Below are 22,823 nucleotides of genomic sequence, written 5' to 3'. Positions count from 1 at the left end.
GATATGCCTACTGCTTACTGTATTTTCGACTTCCTTCACTGGATTTTATTCTAGCCGAGCAGAGATACCAATATATAAAAGGATGCATTGGTTAAGTATCGTTAGATTGCTGCATATACCACCAGCATTTATAATTCAATTATGAAGAATTATTGCATTCATGCAATACCCCAGTGTAAGACATAGTTAAAATAACTTTAATGCCAAGACTTCAGTTAATTCTTATGCCATATACAAGCACCTAAAAGGGAATGTGGTTGATACAACTTCTTCACATCACTTAGTTCCGTTGGAGTGATCCACCAGGGCCCATGGTGTATTTCAAATATACACTGTACAGGACCATGTGATGCAGGGATAACTATAACTATACAGGACATAGTATATTTTAAAAACACCACTTTGGTTTGGAGGAATTGATATGCTGTGCTGAGTATTATTATAGCATGATTATTACACACTTAATGCGATACTGTACACCACTTTATATATATATAGTATATAGTAGGGTAACTCATATATACTACAGAATATTTATATACACACTGGTAATGATACTAGCGTATGCAGTATATTCTTCCAGTCACATGTCATGAAATGAGCGTAGTCAATGTGAAATTTCGGTCACCGTAAGACTCTCTCAATCTTGTATGATGGACGGCTTTCTCCATTGGCTATGAATGACTACAATGCCAACTATCATACAAGAATAATGATGATATTCACCAAGATGGTATAATAATAATAATAAACCACTGCACTTAAATAAACCGGTATATTAATATACCACTTTGTATAAGTTACTTAGATAACCTTGGCAATATATTAAATCAGGGAGTGTTCTGAGTACAGCTATGAACCTTTGAGGTTTACCACATGTAAAACAACAACTCGTTGGTTTTGGTTAGATCTTCATCAAATGGACACAAAAACTGTGATCAACACACATCTTCAGAGTCCTAGCAGTGCCTTTGCTTCGTCACTTTGTTGAATGAGACTATCACTGGCATATTTTCCTAAGAGTTCCATTTTCTTTCTCCGAAGTAACGCTTCTTCAACCTGAAAGGAAAACAAAATTAAACCACAGAAAAATAAATGTAATTCATCATATTTATTTGTCATTGTGAAATGACCTTATACATGACCCCTAAAGGTCACACATCCTGGCCCTTACCTGGATATTGTCAAGTATTCAACTTTTAAAAATCTTTTGAACAATTCGAGAATTGGGAATTTTGCTAGGTTTAACAGTTTTTGAACTTCTGTGGTAACTGTTTGCATTTCATTTGGAAAACTATTGAACAACTCCATAGTGAATTTCTCAGTACTAAGTGCTAAAATGCGAGTCCTTTAGATAGCAGGATGTGTGACCTTTAGGGTACCAGGATGTGTGACCTTTAAGAGGTCATGCATAAGGTCTAAATTACTTATAATTATTTCTATATTAGAAATATAAATTAGCTCATATGTATCATTGTTACACTAACCTCTTTTTGGGAAGGAACTGGCACATGAGCAACATATCTTGGTTGACCATCTTCAGTTTCCATGGCAGTCGAACTTTCCTCATCTGACTGAAAGTTCAAAAAATTTAACAACATGGTGAGAAAAATGTACAAATGATTCTCCATTGTCATGGTTACAGTTTTCTGTCTAATACTTATCCTTAATTCCATTTGTCTGTAATTTACAAGATGAGCAAGTTTCTACCACTGCCAATAAGGTTATTTATTTTCTGCCATCAACCAGATTTGGGGACAGATCTGAATCTGGTTGCCATGGAATAAGAATTTTTGTGCTATAGGCTTGTATTCTCAGAGTCCTTCTAGTTTTCTTACGTTATACATGTGCAAATAATTACATGCCTAGAGAGTGCAATTTGTTAAACCATGGAGCAGTTAAACCAATACAAACAAACATATTCTACATCTGGGATGGAAACAATACTTACATCTGGTTCTGGTGCAACTGCATAAATATCTTCCTCCTCCTCTTCCACATCTTTCATCCCTGTATCCCCTGACAACAAAGCTTCTTTCTGTGATTTCCAATCTCCTACTCTTTCAGCTATTACTAGAATGAAAACAAATAACATTTCTGACTGAGTCAGTTTCACTATGCTAGTTTCTAAGTTTTAGGTTTTTGATGATTATATTGAAGATAATCTATAAAACATGTACTGCTCTGGCAATGTATTATTACATTTTTTCTCGTATTCCATTTCAAGCGGTACTAACACGCCATCATCTTCATCTCTGTAACCATAGTAATCAGCATCAATATTCTTCATCAGCTCTCCCCTTGTTTTTCTAGGTGGTGCGGCAGCTACAAATATAGTAGGAACCATTATAAAACCTGTACTGTATCTGGATTGTTTCAGGCGGGCTGGTTTCACTGTCTTTGTACTGTAATGTATTTGGTTATTACTGTGATCAGGAATTTGTTTTGTTCACCTAGTATGCTAATTAGCTGAAAATACAGCTGTGTTGCCAGGAGTGTAGCTTCAAAATCAGTTTACAATCTACTGGCTTTCTGAAAATACAGCTGTGTTGCCAGGAGTGTAGCTTCAAAATCAGTTTACAATCTACTGGCTTTCTGAAAATACAGCTGTGTTGTTAGTTGATCATATTGTTAGCTAGGTGATCAAAGCAACCACAGTAAGCATTTGGGGGATGCTGTCATGATGGAAGATTTGACAAGCTTTAGCTCAGATTTTTTGTTTTTTTAATTTCAATTGAAGACGATTTATTATTTAATTTTTTTTTTTTTACAAATGTTCATTTCAGGGCAACAGAAACCAAACATGTAAATGTGTAGGCGAGCATTTCACAGGCATTTTAATCTAGTATTTACCTTGCCATGTAATCAGTGTGTTATTTCTGTGCTCTAATATTTATGCTGCCAGCAGCAATGATCAATGAGTAATAAATAAATAAATAAATAAATAAATAAATAAATAAATAAATAAATAAATAAATAAATAAATAAATAAATAAATAAATAAATAAATAAATAAATAAATAAATAAATAAATAAATGAAAGAATGAATGAACGAATGAATAAATGAATGAATTCAATTCAATGAATGAATGAATTCAATTCAATAAATGAATGAATAAATGAATAAATAAATAAATAAATAAATAAATAAATAAATGAACGAATGAATGAACGAACGAATAAATGAATGAATTCAATTCAATGAATGAATGAATTCAATTCAATAAATGAATGAATAAATAAATAAATAAATAAATAAATAAATGGACGGACGGACGGACGAACAGACGAAGGGAAAAACAAACAAACAAAAGAATTAGCAAAATGCAAAAAGAAACTGTTGGAGTGCAAAAGACACCTACGTTCATGTTCAAAAAGTTCCCTGACTCCAGGTAAATCTTTAGCAGCACCAAAATACTTATATCCTCTGTTTCCCGGAACTTCCTTTCCTTCATGGTCAAGCATTTTTGGACCAATTTTCTGCAATGAAAAGAATAAGAAATATTCCCCTTTAAATATGAAGTATCATTACTATAACAACAAACTCCATCCTAATGATGGAATGTGGAAGTACACAACATTTGAAAGTGTGCCACACAGCATGAAACAAGATCAAAACATTTAATAAAACAGGTCAGGTAAACATGATTAATTATCCTTGTATTTCTCAATATATTAATCTGAAAGTAAAATCATATTCATACAACTAAGTATACTCACTGCATAATCTGGACCCCCTAGCTCCACTATTCTTGTCTCCCAGTGACTCTTCTCCCGGAGTAGTTTGTTAATTTCATCATTCAGATCCCTAATTTTAAACTCTCCTAAACCAGCTGTAAATTAATATTTTATAATAAAATATTATTAATAAATGGGAAATTTTCTTTTTTCACGTCACAGAAATCTGACTGATGTTGAATTGAAACCTTTAATCAAATCATTGAAAAAAAATTATTACTAACCATTTTGAATTTGTGCGACCTTTCTCGATACTTCCCCAATAATCTGTCTCCTCCATTTCTCGGACTTCTGCAAGTCTTCACATTCTGATGCTAAATACGGTCGCCTTTCTTTCACTTTACTGTCTGCGACCTGTGAAGCACGGAAACGTGCCAAGGTGGTCCTGAAACATAGCAGAATAAATTCAACCTTGATTATTCAGTAAAATTACTACCATGTGTGTGATAACCTGCATATTGATACCTACATCTGATTCTAATAAGATTACATAAAGACAATGGTGCTACATGTATATGTACCAGTATATCCTTAAATATTGATGAATGGAATATTGCAACTACTGTATTTACTCTAGTAGAATAGAGACACAAAAAAAAACACTCAAATTCACTTATTATAATTACTAATAGAGCAAATGATTTCAAAGCATGTACAGCACAGTATGGATACCTCAAAAGCATATTTGTGGGTGAGTTGTGCGGGCCTCAGAAGCCACAACACTGATGTGTGTGCATGTTGATTCAAGTGTATGATGTGAGGGCACGCAGATGACACACAAAACAAGACTGCGTGTACTTATGATTCTTTAATTTTAATATGACAAATAAAATCAATTAACCCAGCAGTAAAACTGCTTTTCAGTGGAGAATATATGGTGATGTTAATACACAAAACTTAAGCAAGTAGATAAGCCCAGGTTCAAAATTATCTGGGTCCAATTTTCGTTTTTTGCACAGTATATCAACTATATTTTGAAGGCCAAGATCGAACACACAATATTTACTGGGTTACTGAGATATGGAAGGATTGGAAATGACTCAATAGTTAGGTATTCATTCAATGCTGAGAATATAAATCTAAATAACTTTGATTGCGATCAAGCAATTTTTATGGTGCTATTCAGGTACTGGTATTAATCATTGTCGCTGAAACATCGTATTGTGGAGTTTTGGAAATTTGTTATTGACAGGCAAGAGTGTCAAAACCATATGTACACTTTCATTCAGTGGCATAATCATCACAGTCTAAATGATGTCAGGCAGCACTGTTCCACATCAACACTTAACGTCACTCTCTCGGCTGAAGATCTGTGTTGAGTATAGTATTATCGCATTATCAATACCAGTGGATTTTATAATGTCATTGCTGCAGATTATTCACGAAAATGTATCCCATTATTGACCATCAAACCCTGTGCCATGGATATGAATGCAATGTTGTATTTGAAAAAAAATAAAGGAGAAACTATTTAAAAAAAAGAGAAATTATTCGTTATTCTGTATTTAATACTAAAATATGCATCAAATAAAATGGTCCTTTGCCAATAACAGTGGATTTCAATATCGAAATCATACAATTTTGTGAGGACATCATTGTCTGTTCTGTACGCTTAAGCATGCCTGTTTGAAGCGTTCCATCTAGTACGTGCGCTCTTGCCCTATCGTGTCGATGAAGTAAGGTTAACCGGGATGTGATTTATCCAAGCAAATGCAATACACGAAGTGGCGCTATGTCTACGAGTACAGAGAGATGAATTTGTTCTGTTTTTGTAGTGAGTAGTACTACACAATTTGCGAAAAAAGATGGGACGAAAAACTGGTGTGACTTGTAAGTTGTATTTCCTCAGTGTTGACTTCTGATAAATGTGACAATCTGGGGCACAGTTTGCATAAACAAATGAAAGTATCCGTGTTTTTAGGTGTGTTTTTTTTCATTTATACAGTCTGATTTAAAATCACTGGCGTAACGATACGACTAGGTATATTTACTCAGGGATGCACAGTCGATCCAGTCGGTCCACGATGGTGATCTAGCTTAGCATAGTGCAAGGCCGTGGCGGACACTGAGGCAGCGTACCTGTCACTGAAACTGTTCCGTTCACTGTGAATTTTTTCCAAAATTTCCGCTTTTTAGAGCCAGCAAATCCACTGGCATTTAACAACGCTACAAAATATGTAATAACAATAATGAACTCCCTGCAAACCCATAATGAACTCAAGCCCACTTTGTGCTCCATATATGTACTCGGCTCACACCTTGCACATATATGATGCACAAAGTGAGCTTTCGCCCATTATGGGTTGGTGGGTCGTTCATTATTGTTTAAATAATAGTTGAGCAGGTCCATCTTGTAATGCTTGGTTGACAAAGTGGATGGGACGATTGTACTATGAGGGTCAAAATCAAATATCATAAAACTAACTTTATTTTTCGATTCTAAATATCTTGTACATTGTCTTTAGTGAACATGAAACAAAGCATCACAGCTTCTACAAAACGTAGTGTCTGTCTCAATCAATCAATCAATCAATCACTGTCAGTTGAAATCAATTCAGCTTGACAATAATTGGAAGCAAAATTTTATCAACAAAGATCTATTCTTTATCGAATATATAGCCTGTTTATAGTCAAGCGAGGACATACAAAAAAAATCGTTAGTAATACACAGTCTTGACTTGTGTGGCATCTGCATGCCCTCAGAACATAAACACAGATCAACACACAAACACCATTGTTGAGGCTTCTAGGTGCCTCACAACTCAGATACATTTTTGATATGTGTAGTCATACATTATTATTTATCAGCTCATTAATATTCATGAGCTCATTAATATACATGATGTTTACTAAAAAAAGTAAATAAAATACTTACATTGCTTTTTCTGCATTTCTCGCCTGAAAAAATAAAGTAAGTGTGCAGTCAGTTACAAGGTCAAGTTACTTATTGATATATTAAAGGGCGGCAGTCGTCACGCCGCGTCCTGTTTAATATGGGACTCATAGCGGGGTATACAACATGTGTAAAATAGATTGTTTATTTACATGAAATTCGAACACACGCTGCGCAACGACCACCATGCTTTAAATTTTGTAAGTAGAGGTGATATATTCATCTCAGTGTGAATATCTGTATTATCGGCAGAATACTAGGATCTGTACACTTAACAGGATACATTACAATATTGGGTCAGAAAGTATGTCACTTATGATGAATTTCCCACATTGTTTTTACTGGTGTTCTTTCATATTTGTAGTGATTGTTCTGCAGGCTTGAATAGAATAGCATGAAAAAAAAAACTTTCAGTTTGCTAATTACAATTTCTCACAAAGTACCAGAAAGTTATCAACCTTCTATTACATTGTACATTATTTTCAAATACTTCTGTTTCCGTTCAAAGTAAGCACATAAGAAAACTTTATTTAGCAAATAGGAGAAAATGTTCACAGTGGTTTAAATGATGTCAGAGTCTTTTTAGCCATCACTTTCATTTGGATCTGCTAAGTTGAATTTCTATTCAGGTTGAGAATCTAAAGAATCTCCTTACTCATTGAGCATATACTGCATCCATTGCGACACCATGCTAGCTGAGTTTTTGTGAGTTCATTGTTTTTAGCATGTCTTATTGTGCATTACTTTGCCAGGGAGAGCAACAGCTTGATCAACTCTCTGCTGACATGCAAAACATGTGATTCAAATTGCCCATTTTAAATAGTTATTACAGCGGGCGCAAGATATTCACATACACCTAACTCCTGCATGCGGTAGGCAATTACCAGGCACTTTCCTTGCCACTCCAATGACCGTTGTAGACGCAACAAAGTTGCATACACGCTCATGTGTGGTATGCAACTGATGTGTGGCTATAAGGGGTAGTTGGAATATTCCATTGCTTTGTAGGTACAAAAATCATTGCTGTGTAACACTTGGGAGAAATATAATACGAACATAAAACTGAAAATGATAAATGTAAATTCTTTTGATTGGTAGTTTGTTAAGATATTGTCAATGGATTTATATTAATAATATTAGTGTTGTGAGTGACCCATTCAATTTTTTGCATAATGGCTGGCCCCATTGCCAGAACACTGATCGCCCAGTCAATCTTTCCCTGGAATCTTCTACTTAGTTTCACCTACACACCGTCACCATATACCAGTTTCAAATATCCTTCAGATCTCAGACAAAATTCTATACAACTCAACAATTTCCTGTTTAACATTCAGTCAACGACATCTGCTACTTCTCTCGGAACGTATCCAACCGATGTGACAGGAATGCTGCACAATCCCTTGAACAGTTGCCCTCGCTAGTCCAAGAGGCGAACAATCTCCATCTCAGTGTCTTCGTCTAAACGCTTTGACATAATAGCAATAATTGTTAAAAATCAGAAATTGCATTCAAAACTAAACTCTTCTCTCGAGGGCAATTTAGGTAATTTCATTATATGTTAAGGGCGTTTTTAAATATTTGTATCAACTAGGTTTATTATTTTCGCGAAACGTTCAAAATAGAATTTATTAAAATGAACAAGCAAATGTATGCATGAAATAATAAAGTGTCCGATATCAAAAATGAGTAAAACATGATTGTTTGACTGGACGCTCACACGTTGTACGTAATAGTTGAACCCATCTAAAACCCTGGGCCATTGTTTTGATTAACTTTCACGTCGGCGTGTCTGCAACTGTTTTGTGTCTACAACAGCCACTGGATCTTCTAGGAAAGTGTCTGGGGTTGTTGCGAAGTCCCTCGGTAATTACCTACCGGGTTCAGGAGTTAGGTGTATGTAAATATCTTGCGCTCGCTGTAAAAGTGACATATGTTTGTTGCTTATAATGGAAATAAATTTATCACTCTCACTACTGGTTCCAAAATTACTAATATGAATTTTTGCTTTGTTAAATAAATGCAGTCTATTCGACCTGTATGCTGGGAAATTCATAATAAACTGTTTTTCATCTTCAACTTTGTTTTCAATTTTGCTAATTCACAGTACATTGAACAAGAGCCCTCCTCTACATCTGCTTTTAATCACACTAGGATTTGCGATGACTCAAGGAACAGGAAATCATGTGAAAATGTGATTTTTGATTCACTTACAAGGTAGAAGGTGTACAAGTTTTGGCAGAGCTCCAGAAGGAGTACCTACACTTTATGCAAATTTTTTTAAAATTATGCTAATTTATTCATGATGTAGCAGTTTCTGTGCTCATGAATATTCATTAATTTGTGGGTCAATACATTTTTAAAGGGGCGATATATTATTTTTGGGGGAAGAGTTAGAAAGGGGGATTAGCAATCCTTAGGGGGTCAATACAAAAGAAGGGACCCATTTGGGGTGCAGCCATGCTCCTCGTGTCTGTTGTTCCACGTAACCTACAGCTGTCAACTGTGTTCGTTCTTCGACGACTTCGACTGGCTTCCATGTGGGGTAGTATTCTTGTGTTCTGTTTGACTTGAGTTTTTGAATCCGCTGTTTATGTTTTTAACGTCTTTCATGTCTTTTGTAGGAGTGTCCAATCCGTGATTCGAACTTGCGATCTTTGAGTTCCCAGCGCACTGTCTTGTCCTCTGTACCACGAGTGTCTTCACACAGGAGTTAGGATTTAAGTCCTATTCATAGGAGCACTGTCTTCACTAGCATTCAAAAATCTAACTAAACATACTGGATTCGAACCAGCGATCGCTCACATTGCTGACATAGTACAAATCAACTGAGCTATGTGGGTAGTAATGCAAATTAAATAATTTGTTGTCATATTTAGCTTTATTGCCAAATGGCGTTTGCGAGAAAAAGATGGGCAGGCAAGGGAATAGAACCCGGGTCCTCCGGATCACTATGCAGAGAACTGACCCACAAGACCACAATGGATTGACTGGATATGTTTGCATTTGATAAGACTGTATAGTGTGTATATATATAGAAATACAACATATTTCTATTATTGAGTTACAATTGTCCAAAAAATTGCCAATTTTGTGTTTTTACTTGTGTAAACTATATGCATGCCATAACCCGTTAGTGTACATCTTGCCAATTGGGTGTTTGCCATTTGCGTTGCCCATACCTGACCCGACCCTAACCCTAATGTCAAGACACATTCCTGTTAATAATTCCGTTGCCCATACCTGACCCGACCCGAACCCTAATGCCAAGACACGTTCTTGTTTATAATTGCTCAATAATGATACTCTGTTGTGCACTGTCTGCGGGTAAGTTGCATTGATGTCAACTGATTAAACAAGTCGCATTTAAGTAATTTCCACTATTAACAAGTGGTTAAATTGTGACAATAAATGTGTGGACAAATATTTTAGACTTATTTTGGTGTAGACAGCTCTCGTTTAATTATTTTACACCATTCCAAGTTGTTAAATTGAGAGAATAAATGTATGGACAAATATTTTAGACTTATTTTGGTGTAGACAGCTCTCGTTTAATTATTTTACACCATTACAAGTTGTTAAATTGAGAGAATAAGTGTGCGGACAAATATTTTAGACTTATTTTGGTGTAGACAGCTCTCGTTTGATTAATTCCCACAATTACAAGTTGTTAAATTGAGAGAATAAATGTGCGGACAAATATTTTAGACTTATTTTGGTGTAGACAGCTCTCGTTTAATTATTTTACACCATTATAAGTTGTTAAATTGAGAGAATAAATGTGCGGACAAATATTTTAGACTTATTTTGGTGTAGACAGCTCTCGTTTAATTATTTTACACCATTATAAGTTGTTAAATTGAGAGAATAAATGTGCGGACAAATATTTTAGACTTATTTTGGTGTAGACAACTCTCGTTTAATTATTTTACACCATTACAAGTTGTTAAATTGAGAGAATAAATGTATGGACAAATATTTTAGACTTATTTTGGTGTAGACAGCTCTCGTTTAATTATTTTACACCATTACAAGTTGTTAAATTGAGAGAATAAATGTGCAGACAAATATTTTAGACTTATTTTGGTGTAGACAGCTCTCATTTAATTATTTTACACCATTACAAGTTGTTAAATTGAGAGAATAAATGTGCGGACAAATATTTTAGACTTATTTTGGTGTAGACAACTCTCGTTTAATTATTTTACACCATTACAAGTTGTTAAATTGAGAGAATAAATGTGCAGACAAATATTTTAGACTTATTTTGGTGTAGACAGCTCTCGTTTAATTATTTTACACCATTACAAGTTGTTAAATTGAGAGAATAAGTGTGCGGACAAATATTTTAGACTTATTTTGGTGTAGACAGCTCTCGTTTGATTAATTCCCACAATTACAAGTTGTTAAATTGAGAGAATAAATGTGCGGACAAATATTTTAGACTTATTTTGGTGTAGACAGCTCTCGTTTAATTATTTTACACCATTATAAGTTGTTAAATTGAGAGAATAAATGTGCGGACAAATATTTTAGACTTATTTTGGTGTAGACAGCTCTCGTTTAATTATTTTACACCATTATAAGTTGTTAAATTGAGAGAATGAATGTGCGGACAAATATTTTAGACTTATTTTGGTGTAGACAACTCTTGTTTAATTATTTTACACCATTACAAGTTGTTAAATTGAGAGAATAAATGTATGGACAAATATTTTAGACTTATTTTGGTGTAGACAGCTCTCGTTTAATTATTTTACACCATTACAAGTTGTTAAATTGAGAGAATAAATGTGCAGACAAATATTTTAGACTTATTTTGGTGTAGACAGCTCTCATTTAATTATTTTACACCATTACAAGTTGTTAAATTGAGAGAATAAATGTGCGGACAAATATTTTAGACTTATTTTGGTGTAGCCAACTCTCGTTTAATTATTTTACACCATTACAAGTTGTTAAATTGAGAGAATAAATGTGCAGACAAATATTTTAGACTTATTTTGGTGTAGACAGCTCTCGTTTAATTATTTTACACCATTACAAGTTGTTAAATTGAGAGAATAAATGTGCGGACAAATATTTTAGACTTATTTTGGTGTAGACAACTCTCGTTTAATTATTTTACACCATTACAAGTTGTTAAATTGAGAGAATAAATGTATGGACAAGTATTTGAAACTTATTTTGGTGTAGACAACTCTCATTTGATTAATTCCAACAATTACAAGTTCTTAAACTGACAGAATGAATGTATGGACAAATATTGACCATTATATTTGTGAGTAAATACCTGTTGTTTAATTAATTTCCACCTCTACAAGGTTGAGAGAATAAATGTGTCGACAAATATTTGATACTTATTTAGGTGTAAGAACTCAAGTTTGACCAACTTCCACCATTGCAAGTTGTTAAAATAATGAAATAAATATACTGGTATCATTGGATATTTGATTTAATTGTGAAACTTTCTAACAAAATGTTAACTGCTGGCTTCGAACCCTCAATCAACAATTCCGCAGACACGGTATAAATTCAACAACACCACAGAAGATATTCGTCTGTTGCCTGAATTGTTTTCGTAATATAGGGAACGCCATCGACACTTTAACAAAACTTACCTTGACTTGGGTCTTGTTTATCTCTTGTCACAATCTGGAAACTGTTGAACAAATTGCGCGTCGTCCAGTTTAAGACGTTAGTTATTTTATTATTTATTCATTCAGTTTTGTATGGTGGAGTTTTGTGAGGTTTATTATTTTTTTGCGACGTTCTTTGTTTACTTGTTTACGGTTTGAGAGATTTCAGTTTATTTGATTTACGTTTTTACGGTAGCTCTGAGCGGGACTCGAACCCACTGTCTTTTCAAGCTAATTTTGTTTTATTTTGATGGCACGCTTGTGTACCACGCCACGACGTTGGTCGTTAAGTGGTGTTCATTTTTCTAACTACTCCAGTGTTCCGATGAGTTGAACGGAAAAGCCAAAACGATTGCTGGTTTCTGATTGCTTCGGTTCTGGTGAGTGTGTATCTAGTGTGATTCGAACCCATGTCGTTTGTATTGGGCGTTTTTTTATTTCCCATGTTAGCTACGCCGTAATATGCAACCACTTCCCCGTTTTATTGTGATTTTGAGTGTTTAATGATGTCTTCCTCACGCGTCACGCCATGACCCAGTTTCAACCACACGGCCATTTTGCAACACAGTTCGTGACCCTCGGCGTCACCCGACTGATGTTCTCTTCAACTGTTAAGCTAGTAGGATTTATTACCGTTATTATCATTATATTGTCACGTGATTTGTTTTACCTTATGTGTAATGTCTTAAGTATCTTTATTGTAATTTGTATATACCAATTCGTATATACCGAGGAAACGACCCCGATTGAAGGTCATGTATTTTATGACGTCACCAATTCGTGTGTAGGTACTGCTTCTAGATCTGTGCCCCAGTTTTCACTATACGATATCAAGAGGATCTCGTTAATTCTGATGAGATACCCCCCCCCCCAAAAAAAACAAAAAACAAAAAACAAACAATACAATACAAAAGCATACAAGGGTGCTGCAATATGCACCAAGCCAAAACCATGGAAACTTAAAATCAGACTTTTTTGAAGTTAACGAGGCTTTTTCGACTACAAGGAATTTATGTAACTTTTCCATCCCATTCACAGTGCATGTTGTTGCCTCATCAGCTGTGTTTCTCTTACCACACATTTCATCAAGGACTGACAATAACTTTGACTGACTAGTCTTTCGACTTGTAAGTGAATCAGTGACTGGCCTGTTGATTAACGCAATTAAAATATACTCACCATTTTGGAGGCTTTTTAAATTATCCAAAACGTATAATACTACTTCAAAACACAACACTGATCTGCCAAGCGGAACGCAAGCAATACGCAACAGAGTAACTTTTGCTTTATTTTCGTAACACCCGCTCTTATTGGCTAAAAACTCACTGCGTTTCATAAGTGACGAATGAAAAGTCGCGTTATAAAATAGCAGGTCACAACGCATGCGCTCACGAGTTTTTAAAAAATGGTGAGTACACGTGACTTTTTCTCGCACTACAAACACTGTTTTTTTCATATTTCGGGATATTTTAATAATATCAGTTAAGTGTAATAGGTTCAGACATCTTCGTATTTAGTTAAGCGAAATCCTTTCTATATGTTTATGCGTATTGAGGGCAGACAGTGTAGTGTAGTTGATTGGAGTACAGTGCACTCGCAGTGAACATGCCTTAGTGTAGCCCTGGACCCATGTCGTTGTGTCGAGCGGACGATATTTACATTGGTCGCTTGTCTGTCCGCTCTACAGCGACCAAATATAATAATCCCACTAACAACGCCATGGATCTAGGGTTAGCATTAGTGTAACAACACCACGGTCATTCAGTCATGTTAAAATTTTACGGAGTGTGGACAAATCCAGTGAACACAATATAAATTCAAAGAAAAGCTTACAAAGAAGTCCCGTGAGCTAGGGTATTTGTGACATGAGGTACAAATAAGGAATATTGTATTTACCGGCCTATGTTAGAAGCACATCTCCAATATACATAAAACATGATAAAGTAACAATTGTATTGAATGTAATTTGTATTTGCATGTAGAATCATTGTCTTATTTTGACCACAGACTTGCCTTTGTCATTTACATTTTAGCAGATGTGCTTCTAATGGAACAAATACGAAATTCCAAAATATAACTGCAAGCAGTGGTCAAGTTTAAAGCGCGGCAGTCGTCACGCTGCGCATATGTGACATTTGTGTTGATAAACATTAATTTTCCCACAATCCAATGCGCTCTTCTAATGGAAATCAAAAGTATGAGGTTTTACCTGAGTGCGACTTGCACTATTAATAAATTACTGTCTGTGACTCCTTCGATACCTTCCAACCACCTAAAAAATACCTAACGTAAAATCTGTATTAGAAGCCGCATCCCCAATAGAAGCCGCACCCATTTCTTTTGAACAATTGAGACCCAAAAATTCACCAGGTAGCATATGTGTAGATGATTTAATAGAAGCCGCATCTCCTCTGTTGCATTGTACCATTTTAATAGAAGCCGCAGCTTTTAATACATATTTTACAGTACTCTATTAAAGCTTTGTAATGTCTCAGTTTGTACTCGTTGATCTGCACAACAGTCAAAGTCGCCATCTTTGTTTATATGAGACCGCAGTCCCTCTATAGAGGGACTGTGATGAGACCCATATATCTCGTGCATGTGTGGCGCGACGACCACCGCCCTTCAAAGCAGTGAGCTATAAATAATGGTTCAAAATTACTATATGATTTAACAATTATAAATATTTAATGAAATCATGATCATATATGATGGCTTGATATTGTTGTTATTTATCTTGTCCAACAACACTAGTGCAAGCTGCACATGGATGTCCCTACTCGTATCTGTAACAGTACTCAAGTTATTACAGTTAGGCATATTAGCCAGATCACATGACCACATATGTTGATCATCTCTTGTCTGATGCCTTCAGTATACATTGTAGAACTGAGTGCACATCCCTGACTAAGACGGTTCCTGAGATGTTACAGTTATGCATATTAATGAGGTCACATGACTATATATGGTCATCTGATATGCTAGTCATATCTTTTGTCAAATGCCTCTATTATAGCATAGATGCTTGTCAAACGTCCTAGGTGAAACAAATTGATTTGGGCATCAAGGATTTATTCCTAACAAGATGGAAAGGTGAGGTTCATACATGTCATGATAACCGCACCAAAGCAAATGAGAAAAACAAACTGAGAACTTATCGGCTAATCAAATCAGATTTAAACCTTGAGCCATATTTAGTCAAGCTAAAAAACTTTGAACTGCGTAGTGTGCTTACCGAAGTTCGTTTTAGTGACCATAGTCTCATAATTGAAATGGGTCGCCATAAAAAAAATCCGATTAAACAACAGGGTTTGTGACATGTGTAACAAAGGTCTAATTGAGGATGAATGCATTTTCTGCTGGAATACAACAAATATAATGAGTTGCCTACCAAACTGTTCAATAAAGCTAAGGATATGATCCCAGCATTTGAAAATAAACCTGCAGAGAAAAAATTCATGGAATTGTTACAGAATGAAAACGTTATTATACCAGTAGCACAGTTCATAAGTAAAAGCTTTGAAGTCAGGAAGCAGGGTCTTACCTGACATCTTAATGCCTGCTGTTAATTTAGTAATTTCATATTAGTTAGTATTTTAGAGATTTTGTATTATTTAGTAATTTAGTGATTGTATTTGTTATTTAGTATATTGTTTTTATATATTTTTTTTCCTTGTACTTTGTGACAATTTTCTTTCCTTCCGGAGATAGTGTAAGAGTCAATAAGTAAATAAATAGTATACTAGGTTAGTTTTGTTTATGGTGCTCCTAAAGCTAAATTCAACCAGTGATGCATCCCAGGATTTATTGTAGTAACGACAATAAATAACTTGATCAACAGAACAAGGTGTCGATCAGTATATTCGATCAGAATGTTTCAGCATTTTCAAGGATTCATTTTGAATTAAAATCTCATCAAAATCAGTCTTGTTACACACTGGCAGTTTGTGGATGGTTTGGGGTGGTGGATGTTGTGTTTGTAAGAGACTGCTGTGCCTTTTACACACTGACATTATTTTATGCCGTCGGTGTAAGCTATGCAAACATATGGCTGTATAATATGCTATGCAATTCCCATTCAGATAACAAGAATTGTGAAATGTTCACAAAATAGCAAAACAAATGAATGTTTCTAGAAGTACTTGTGTAAACGAGTGAGTCTGTGAAAATCACCTCAAGGTTTACGTATTTGCGGAATGTGTATTTTGTCACTTTTTAAAGATGGCAATAACCTTGCTAATTTCTTAATCAAACCTTTCCAAGCTGCCCATCCTGAGATGATATTGTTCAGCAACAAGTTTGACTGATTTGTGATGCAACTCACACTTTATCATACATGGATACAGTGAATTTCATGAAGGCATGCATGTTTTTTATGGTAATTTATTAAAAAAGTATGTTTTTTTTATCAGCGTTAGAAGCTTTTCGATAATGCTATTACCCATGAGTGTTTGCAGGTTTCTTTCAGTCATTGGCTGATCTACTGCTATGCATTTTTCAATGAGACTGGTCAAGTTGGTCATTTTCAAATTTTATAAAACATTTATAAATTTTTTATATAAAAAACATTCATTGAAATTCACTGTATGAAAATTATATTATCGTACCTGATATATCCTTGATATAACAGATTTGAGCATATGCTACTATCATTTAGAGTTAAATGTAATTTTGTTCAGTGCAGTGAAACAGAATTTAGGTATATGTAGCTAGTTGGGTGTCCTGAAATTAGTCCTATCTTACACATTGTAGCGAGTTGATTTGTTAGTTTGTTTGTTTTATACTCTCCAGTGTAATGTATCATTCAATGCTAGTTTCACTTCCTTTTTGAAAATCACAAACCTGTTTTGTTAAATGTTTGTGCATTAATTGGATCTATTTTTAACTTCTTAAACAGCCTTCTATGATGATCTTTTCAAGTAAAATCTTGTGACAAAGGTTTTTTTAGTGTGGGTTGATTGCATTCATATTTATTAATTTTGTGACAATATCCTGATGTTTTTGATTATTTTTGTGGTTTGATGTTGCTTACATTTGATTCAAATGTCTGAAGTAAGCTATCAGATTGTTCAGAAAAGAACAAGAACAGCCCTACAAATTACCCAGAATTCAATTGTACTAATTGATTTCGCTTGTTAATGGCATATTATTTTGGATTCTAACAAGTTCCCAAATAATCAGAGAATATGTCATTGATAACATAACCTGTGCATGCTATTCTGAATTCACAGTTAAGAAGGCAAGCAAGACTACGGAGGGAATACCTGTATAGAAAATCTCTTGAAGACCAAGAGAGACAGACACTTGAGAGAAAGAGAAAGATTAAAGATGCATTAGATGGTATGTTTTTGTGCATATTAAATAACGCATCACCTGTGGATAGCATTTTTTCTCATTCATTTTGAACATCCATGTTAAATTCATTGAATTGAATTTTATGTTTTATCATTGACAACTTCATTTTCTTCTCATTACTCCTTACAGCTGATAAACCAATTCCAACTGAGTTGAGAGGAGAAGCACTTCATTTACAGAAATCATTGGAATATGATGATGAAGGTGGAGAAGGAGGTGAGAATTTAATTTATTTTGCCTTGGTAATATGTCGATGTTGAAGGATAGTGGTTGAATCACCCCAACACATAATTTGCCCTTTCCACATTCTCTGATAATTTATCTTCCAATAATTTACTTGATATGATCACACATTTTTTATTTTTTATTTAAAATATTACTTGATGCTGTGCTGTGTTACATTTTTGTGCGATAATTACTTTCATGTCGTTGTCATAGTTACATCTCATGTGGATGATGAGTACAGATGGGCTGGAGTGGAAGATCCCAAAATTATGGTAACAACATCCCGAGAACCTAGTTCGAAACTTAAACGTTTTGCAAAGGTAACAGAATTCATGTTTTGTATTATGACAGTGTTGTTCTGAGAGGAGAATACCATTTCTTATTCAGGCCATTTTTTGTCACACATTCATCTATGAATGAATTTTAGAATAAATTTGTATTTTTATGGCATTCATTTGTCCTTATTCTAGGAAATGAAGCTGACGTTTCCTACCGCACAGAGAATGAATCGTGGTCACTACGAGGTATCTCACATAGTGCAAGCATGCAGAGCTAATGATGTCACAGATCTCATTGTATTACATGAACATAGAGGGGAACCTGGTAAGTGCCGAGTCATTGCTGTGAGTTAGGACAATCTTATAGCAAGTCAGTCCAAGATATGATGACGTACTTAGGCAAAAATATGACATGACACAGAAATCCACAATCGGCCTACTACCACTGTGCACCCAAAGATCACAACATCTTACCATCTTACCTCAATTTTTGACATGTTAATATGTCTATTTTTAAACTTCACAGAATACTAATAATAATATTTGTCCTATAAATTATAGTTAATTTGTTGCCCACAAAGTCAGATACGATGACATACATGACACAGAAATCCACAAATGGTCTACTACCACTCTGCATCCAAAAATCACAACATTCTGCTGTTTGGGGGGTATCATGTTAATTGGGCTATTTTTAAACTTCATAGAATACTGCTGTTTTTTGTTTTTTTGTCTTCTAAAATTATACTTGATTTGTTACCCAGAAAGTACGAAAATATAGCCTATAGATTTTTTTTGTATCTTTTAAATTCCTGCTCACATAATTATCTGTTCATATATTTATACAAAGAATGTGTTTTCTTTCGACAGATGGGATGATAATATGTCATTTACCGTATGGACCTACAGCGTATTTTACACTATCTAACACAGTAATGCGTCACGATATACCCGATATCGGCACAATGTCAGAAGCGTATCCACATCTTATATTCCATAATTTTAATTCTAAGCTAGGTGAAAGGGTATGTAGATAACCACTGGCACTATTGCACTGCGACTAGTGAAATTTTGTTTTGAAGAATGCTGTAACAGACCCACGTCTCTGATATGCCATGTCACGCATGCAACGAATATACATTACAGATTCAAGATTATTTTAACGCTCAACTTAAAATGCATCAAAATCAAGCATTTCTGTCATTTTGGCATAGGACAAGAGCATTATGTTTGCAACACTGATTCGGTGATGGAGAAAACAACCATTCAAAATGACAACGTATTTTGAAAAAAATACCAGCAAGTTTTGTTTTTGTTTTTTTTGCTTTGTATTCACCTTAACAAAAACAAAAAATGCATACATATAAACAGACAAAGGCTTTTCATTTTTTTCTCTTGAAAACCAATCTCTCTCTCTGACAGTTTGCATACATTTGATATAACCAGTATTTTATTCTTTCTATGCAGGTACAAAATATACTGAAGTACTTGTTTCCAGTACCAAAAGATGAGAGTAAACGAGTGATTACATTTGCCAATCAAGAAGATTACATCTCTTTCAGGTACTGTATGATTCTATGTAATTTACTGATATAGGAATTGATGAAGGATCTCCTAGAAATTTACTTGGATTGTACCAAGATACAGTCTTAATTCACATTCAGTTTGTTTTTTGTTTCACACAAATTTTCTTGACATCCTTCCCACTTGCGTGTGACCAAATATTAAAGGAGACTATGTCATGTGACAGTCACATGTTAATAATTTTAGTTTTATCCAATGTCTATAGAGGGACAGTGGCTTCATTAACCAATATAGTATGAATGGGTTTTGTGGTGTCAAGTATCCAGAAAACATTTTCAGGGTTTACACCAATTTTTATAACAATGAGTAGCATAAGGGACGACGTCAAAAGATCGATGTCGGATAAAAAACTTATTTCCTTTAGTTTGGGGGTGGGGGGGGGGGGGTGGTTGATCTCAAAAAGTTTCCATCCTACAAAAACGATTTTATTTTTTAATGAAGTCAAAAAATCTTGGAGTATTTGTAGTTCGTTTTGTTTCTATCCAATCATGGACAGAAATAATGTAAATCTGTGCGTCAAATGAGGTGCATTTGTAAAATCTTTTTACACCCACCCGACAACCAACTGCTATCCAATACTACTGTCCGATTATCAATTTGTATTTAATGGTGAATGTAGTCTGACGCCATGACCAATATTTATCAATTAAGTTTCAGTGGGGGTTAGGGGGGTTTGGAAAAAAACTAAAGGAATTAAGTTTTTTGTCCAACATCGATCTTTTGACGTCGTCCCTAACTCGTGAGCTGCCAACCAATAAGAAAATTTTAATTGGTCTAATCTGTTCCATGCAACTAATAATGCACACATGCCTACTTTTGTCTTTTGGAAGTGTTTCGCTTCTGTGTTCCATAACGTCACTGCATATGATGAATAACTAATAGCAGTGAATATGCCTCAGAATAGACCAGTTGCGGTAATTTTGTATCAGACTAAGAACAAATTCTAAAATTGTCACGACTAGGCCAGTCAAGTCATTTGTCTGTGTTTGTTGTCTTCCAGGCATCACGTTTACAAGAAAATAGAAAATGGTAAAGACATTGAATTAAAGGAAATAGGACCAAGATTTGAAATGAAATGTGAGTACAACACTTCAATTCATTCATCAATATCTGATGCACACTTAGTGTGTATATTTATATACAAATATGTAGCGCCCTCTAGTTCTTATATGCTTTGATGAAGTAAATGGGTGAAAACAAATCTGAAAAATGAATGACTACACAATCGAACACAGTTTTCACTTTCAACAACATTGTTTTCACCCATCTATGTCATTTTAACATCATAAAGCTTTGTCGCTGGAGACCGCTACTTACAGTAAAGGGTGTATTGAAGGCTGGAACAAAATGCTACACTATAGATTTTGTCATTTGCTGAGTAAATGAAATCTGATTTTCTACTGCATTAACTATTCATGTGTCGTTCATTGGCATGCCTGTCTTTCACAGCGGTTCTAAGAATTATTCAGAGAAACTTAGTGAGATAGCTTGTGACTTTGCAAAACATCAAGGTTCTGTGAGTCATGTACATTTTTTTTATCAAAATGGATGACTGATGGCCATATTTTTCTTCAAAATAACTTGAAACAAAACATTTTTTATAAAACATTTAATATTTGCACTTGTCAATTCAGTTGGCTTGAGTGTACCATGTGTGCCACTGATATCACAAGAAGTACTACTAATTTTAATGAAACTTGGTTCATTTGTACCATGCACAGTTATTAGTTTTTGGTGAAAATGTTTTAATTAACCAAAGGTTTAAAGGTAGGTAGGGGCAGGTAATCTCACACATGTGTATATACATCTTTATGAATACATAATACCTTCACAGCACACAGGAGTTCTTTAACTGACTGGTGTAAATGTTTAAACAATTTGTATTGTTTTACTCAAATGGCAGCCATTTTGATTGACAAAAATCATTGTTTGCACAATTTTACTTTATTTCTCTATTTCACAAATATGTCAAAAATTGGTACAATTGTGTTTTTTCACATCAATGAAAGTTGATTTATGTCTCAATCCAATTGATTGGCAGCCATTTGAGTTTAACTGTTTTTGCACGATTGTACATTGTCCAACAATGTTAAACAGAGATGCATGTTGATTTGTGTCATCCAATAGCTTCAGCATGTCAGAGCTCTTTCTCAGATTTCATTGATTTTAAAATGTGTTAAAATGAATTGTTGTCAAAAACTTCTTGCTCCGAATGTTCTTAATGAAACCTATACATTTCCCTTTTACAGTATATGAAATCAAATTAGGAACACTAGAGGAAGCAAGCACGGCAGATATTGAATGGAAATTGAAACCATATATGAACACTGCAAAAAAAAGGAAACATTTAACTAAAGATTGACAGTACTATATTAAATATGAATTCTTTGTATTTATATATTGTTAAAAATAAATCTTTGTAAAGATGACAAAACATGTATGTATTTTGTTTGCGATTGTTTTAACCAGTTCTTGTTGTGATCACATGATTGAGAAAATGGTATGTTTAAACTCGTCCAGAAACTGCAGAGATACGTTAGATTTGGCATCATGTCAAGTCAATTTGTATTAAAAATTATTATTTCATCCTTTCCTAGTCTTGACAACATCAACGAGAGACCACCTGTGCCAACTTTATTATACTGTATCAAGTTCCCATGCAACTTTGAACATTGAATGAACTGTACCGGTAGATGCTGTGTTCTAAAAATCTAGTAGAAAATACAATCACAAAAACGTTGGAAATCAAGATCAATTTACGTGAATAAAGTGAAGTAACGTCTGAAGACTGAACGGGGCCTGGTTTTAGTGTTGAGCAGAGCGGATCAGCCTACCGACTTGTTTTAAATATTCCTGTATTTAACAAGACATGAATGTCACAGTCCCCGTTATTTGATTATAAAGTATCTGCAAACAGGTGAATGAATATGTACTCTATGTGGGTACAACTCATCTTGAAGTGATTTCCCATAATCTAGTTTTGTACTGACTAAAAACTTCCACTGACCCACTATTTGTCATACATATATACTTGCTCAAGAAAACTGCATTCATAAATCTGAGTGAACCTTGATGTACATGACTTCTTTGTTAATTAAGGTCTTAGTATATTA

General features: G+C 34.5%; 2 protein-coding genes across 2 annotated transcripts; one reads left to right on the top strand and one right to left on the bottom strand.

Moving 5' to 3' along the window:
• Nucleotides 1-807: 807 nt before the first annotated feature.
• LOC100366433 (pre-mRNA-splicing factor ISY1 homolog) lies at nt 808-13,550 on the bottom strand. The gene is made up of 9 exons (XM_085496953.1): nt 13,448-13,550; nt 6,615-6,637; nt 3,964-4,124; nt 3,722-3,834; nt 3,364-3,481; nt 2,203-2,325; nt 1,952-2,073; nt 1,488-1,574; nt 808-1,059 (listed from the first exon to the last, which is right to left on the bottom strand). The coding sequence occupies exons 1-9, from the start codon at nt 13,448-13,450 to the stop codon at nt 952-954; spliced, it is 858 nt and encodes a 285-aa protein (XP_085353079.1). The 5' UTR covers nt 13,451-13,550; the 3' UTR covers nt 808-951.
• Nucleotides 13,551-13,659: 109 nt separating this feature from the next.
• Imp4 (U3 small nucleolar ribonucleoprotein protein IMP4) lies at nt 13,660-22,782 on the top strand. The gene is given in 9 exon segments (NM_001184929.1): nt 13,660-13,676; nt 17,500-17,608; nt 17,753-17,839; nt 18,062-18,168; nt 18,319-18,451; nt 18,997-19,151; nt 19,594-19,688; nt 20,711-20,787; nt 21,960-22,782. Coding segments are annotated over 9 exon segments (879 nt in total). The 5' UTR covers nt 13,660-13,673; the 3' UTR covers nt 22,073-22,782.
• Nucleotides 22,783-22,823: the final 41 nt, after the last annotated feature.

Source organism: Saccoglossus kowalevskii, chromosome 3 (genome assembly GCF_978046115.1).
Source record: "Saccoglossus kowalevskii chromosome 3, keSacKowa6.1, whole genome shotgun sequence".
Taxonomy (NCBI): domain Eukaryota; kingdom Metazoa; phylum Hemichordata; class Enteropneusta; family Harrimaniidae; genus Saccoglossus; species Saccoglossus kowalevskii.
Note: the sequence above shows the minus strand (reverse complement) of the source record. Positions and strands in the feature narration are given on the sequence as shown.

Excerpts from the sequence above, each read along its gene's own strand:
- LOC100366433 (XM_085496953.1), bottom strand. Across the intron at positions 3,482-3,721 it reads TAGGGGGTCCAGATTATGCA|AAAATTGGTCCAAAAATGCT; the intron begins GTGAGTATACTT and ends TTTTCATTGCAG. Across the intron at positions 2,326-3,363 it reads GGAACTTTTTGAACATGAAC|CTGCCGCACCACCTAGAAAA; the intron begins GTAGGTGTCTTT and ends CTATATTTGTAG.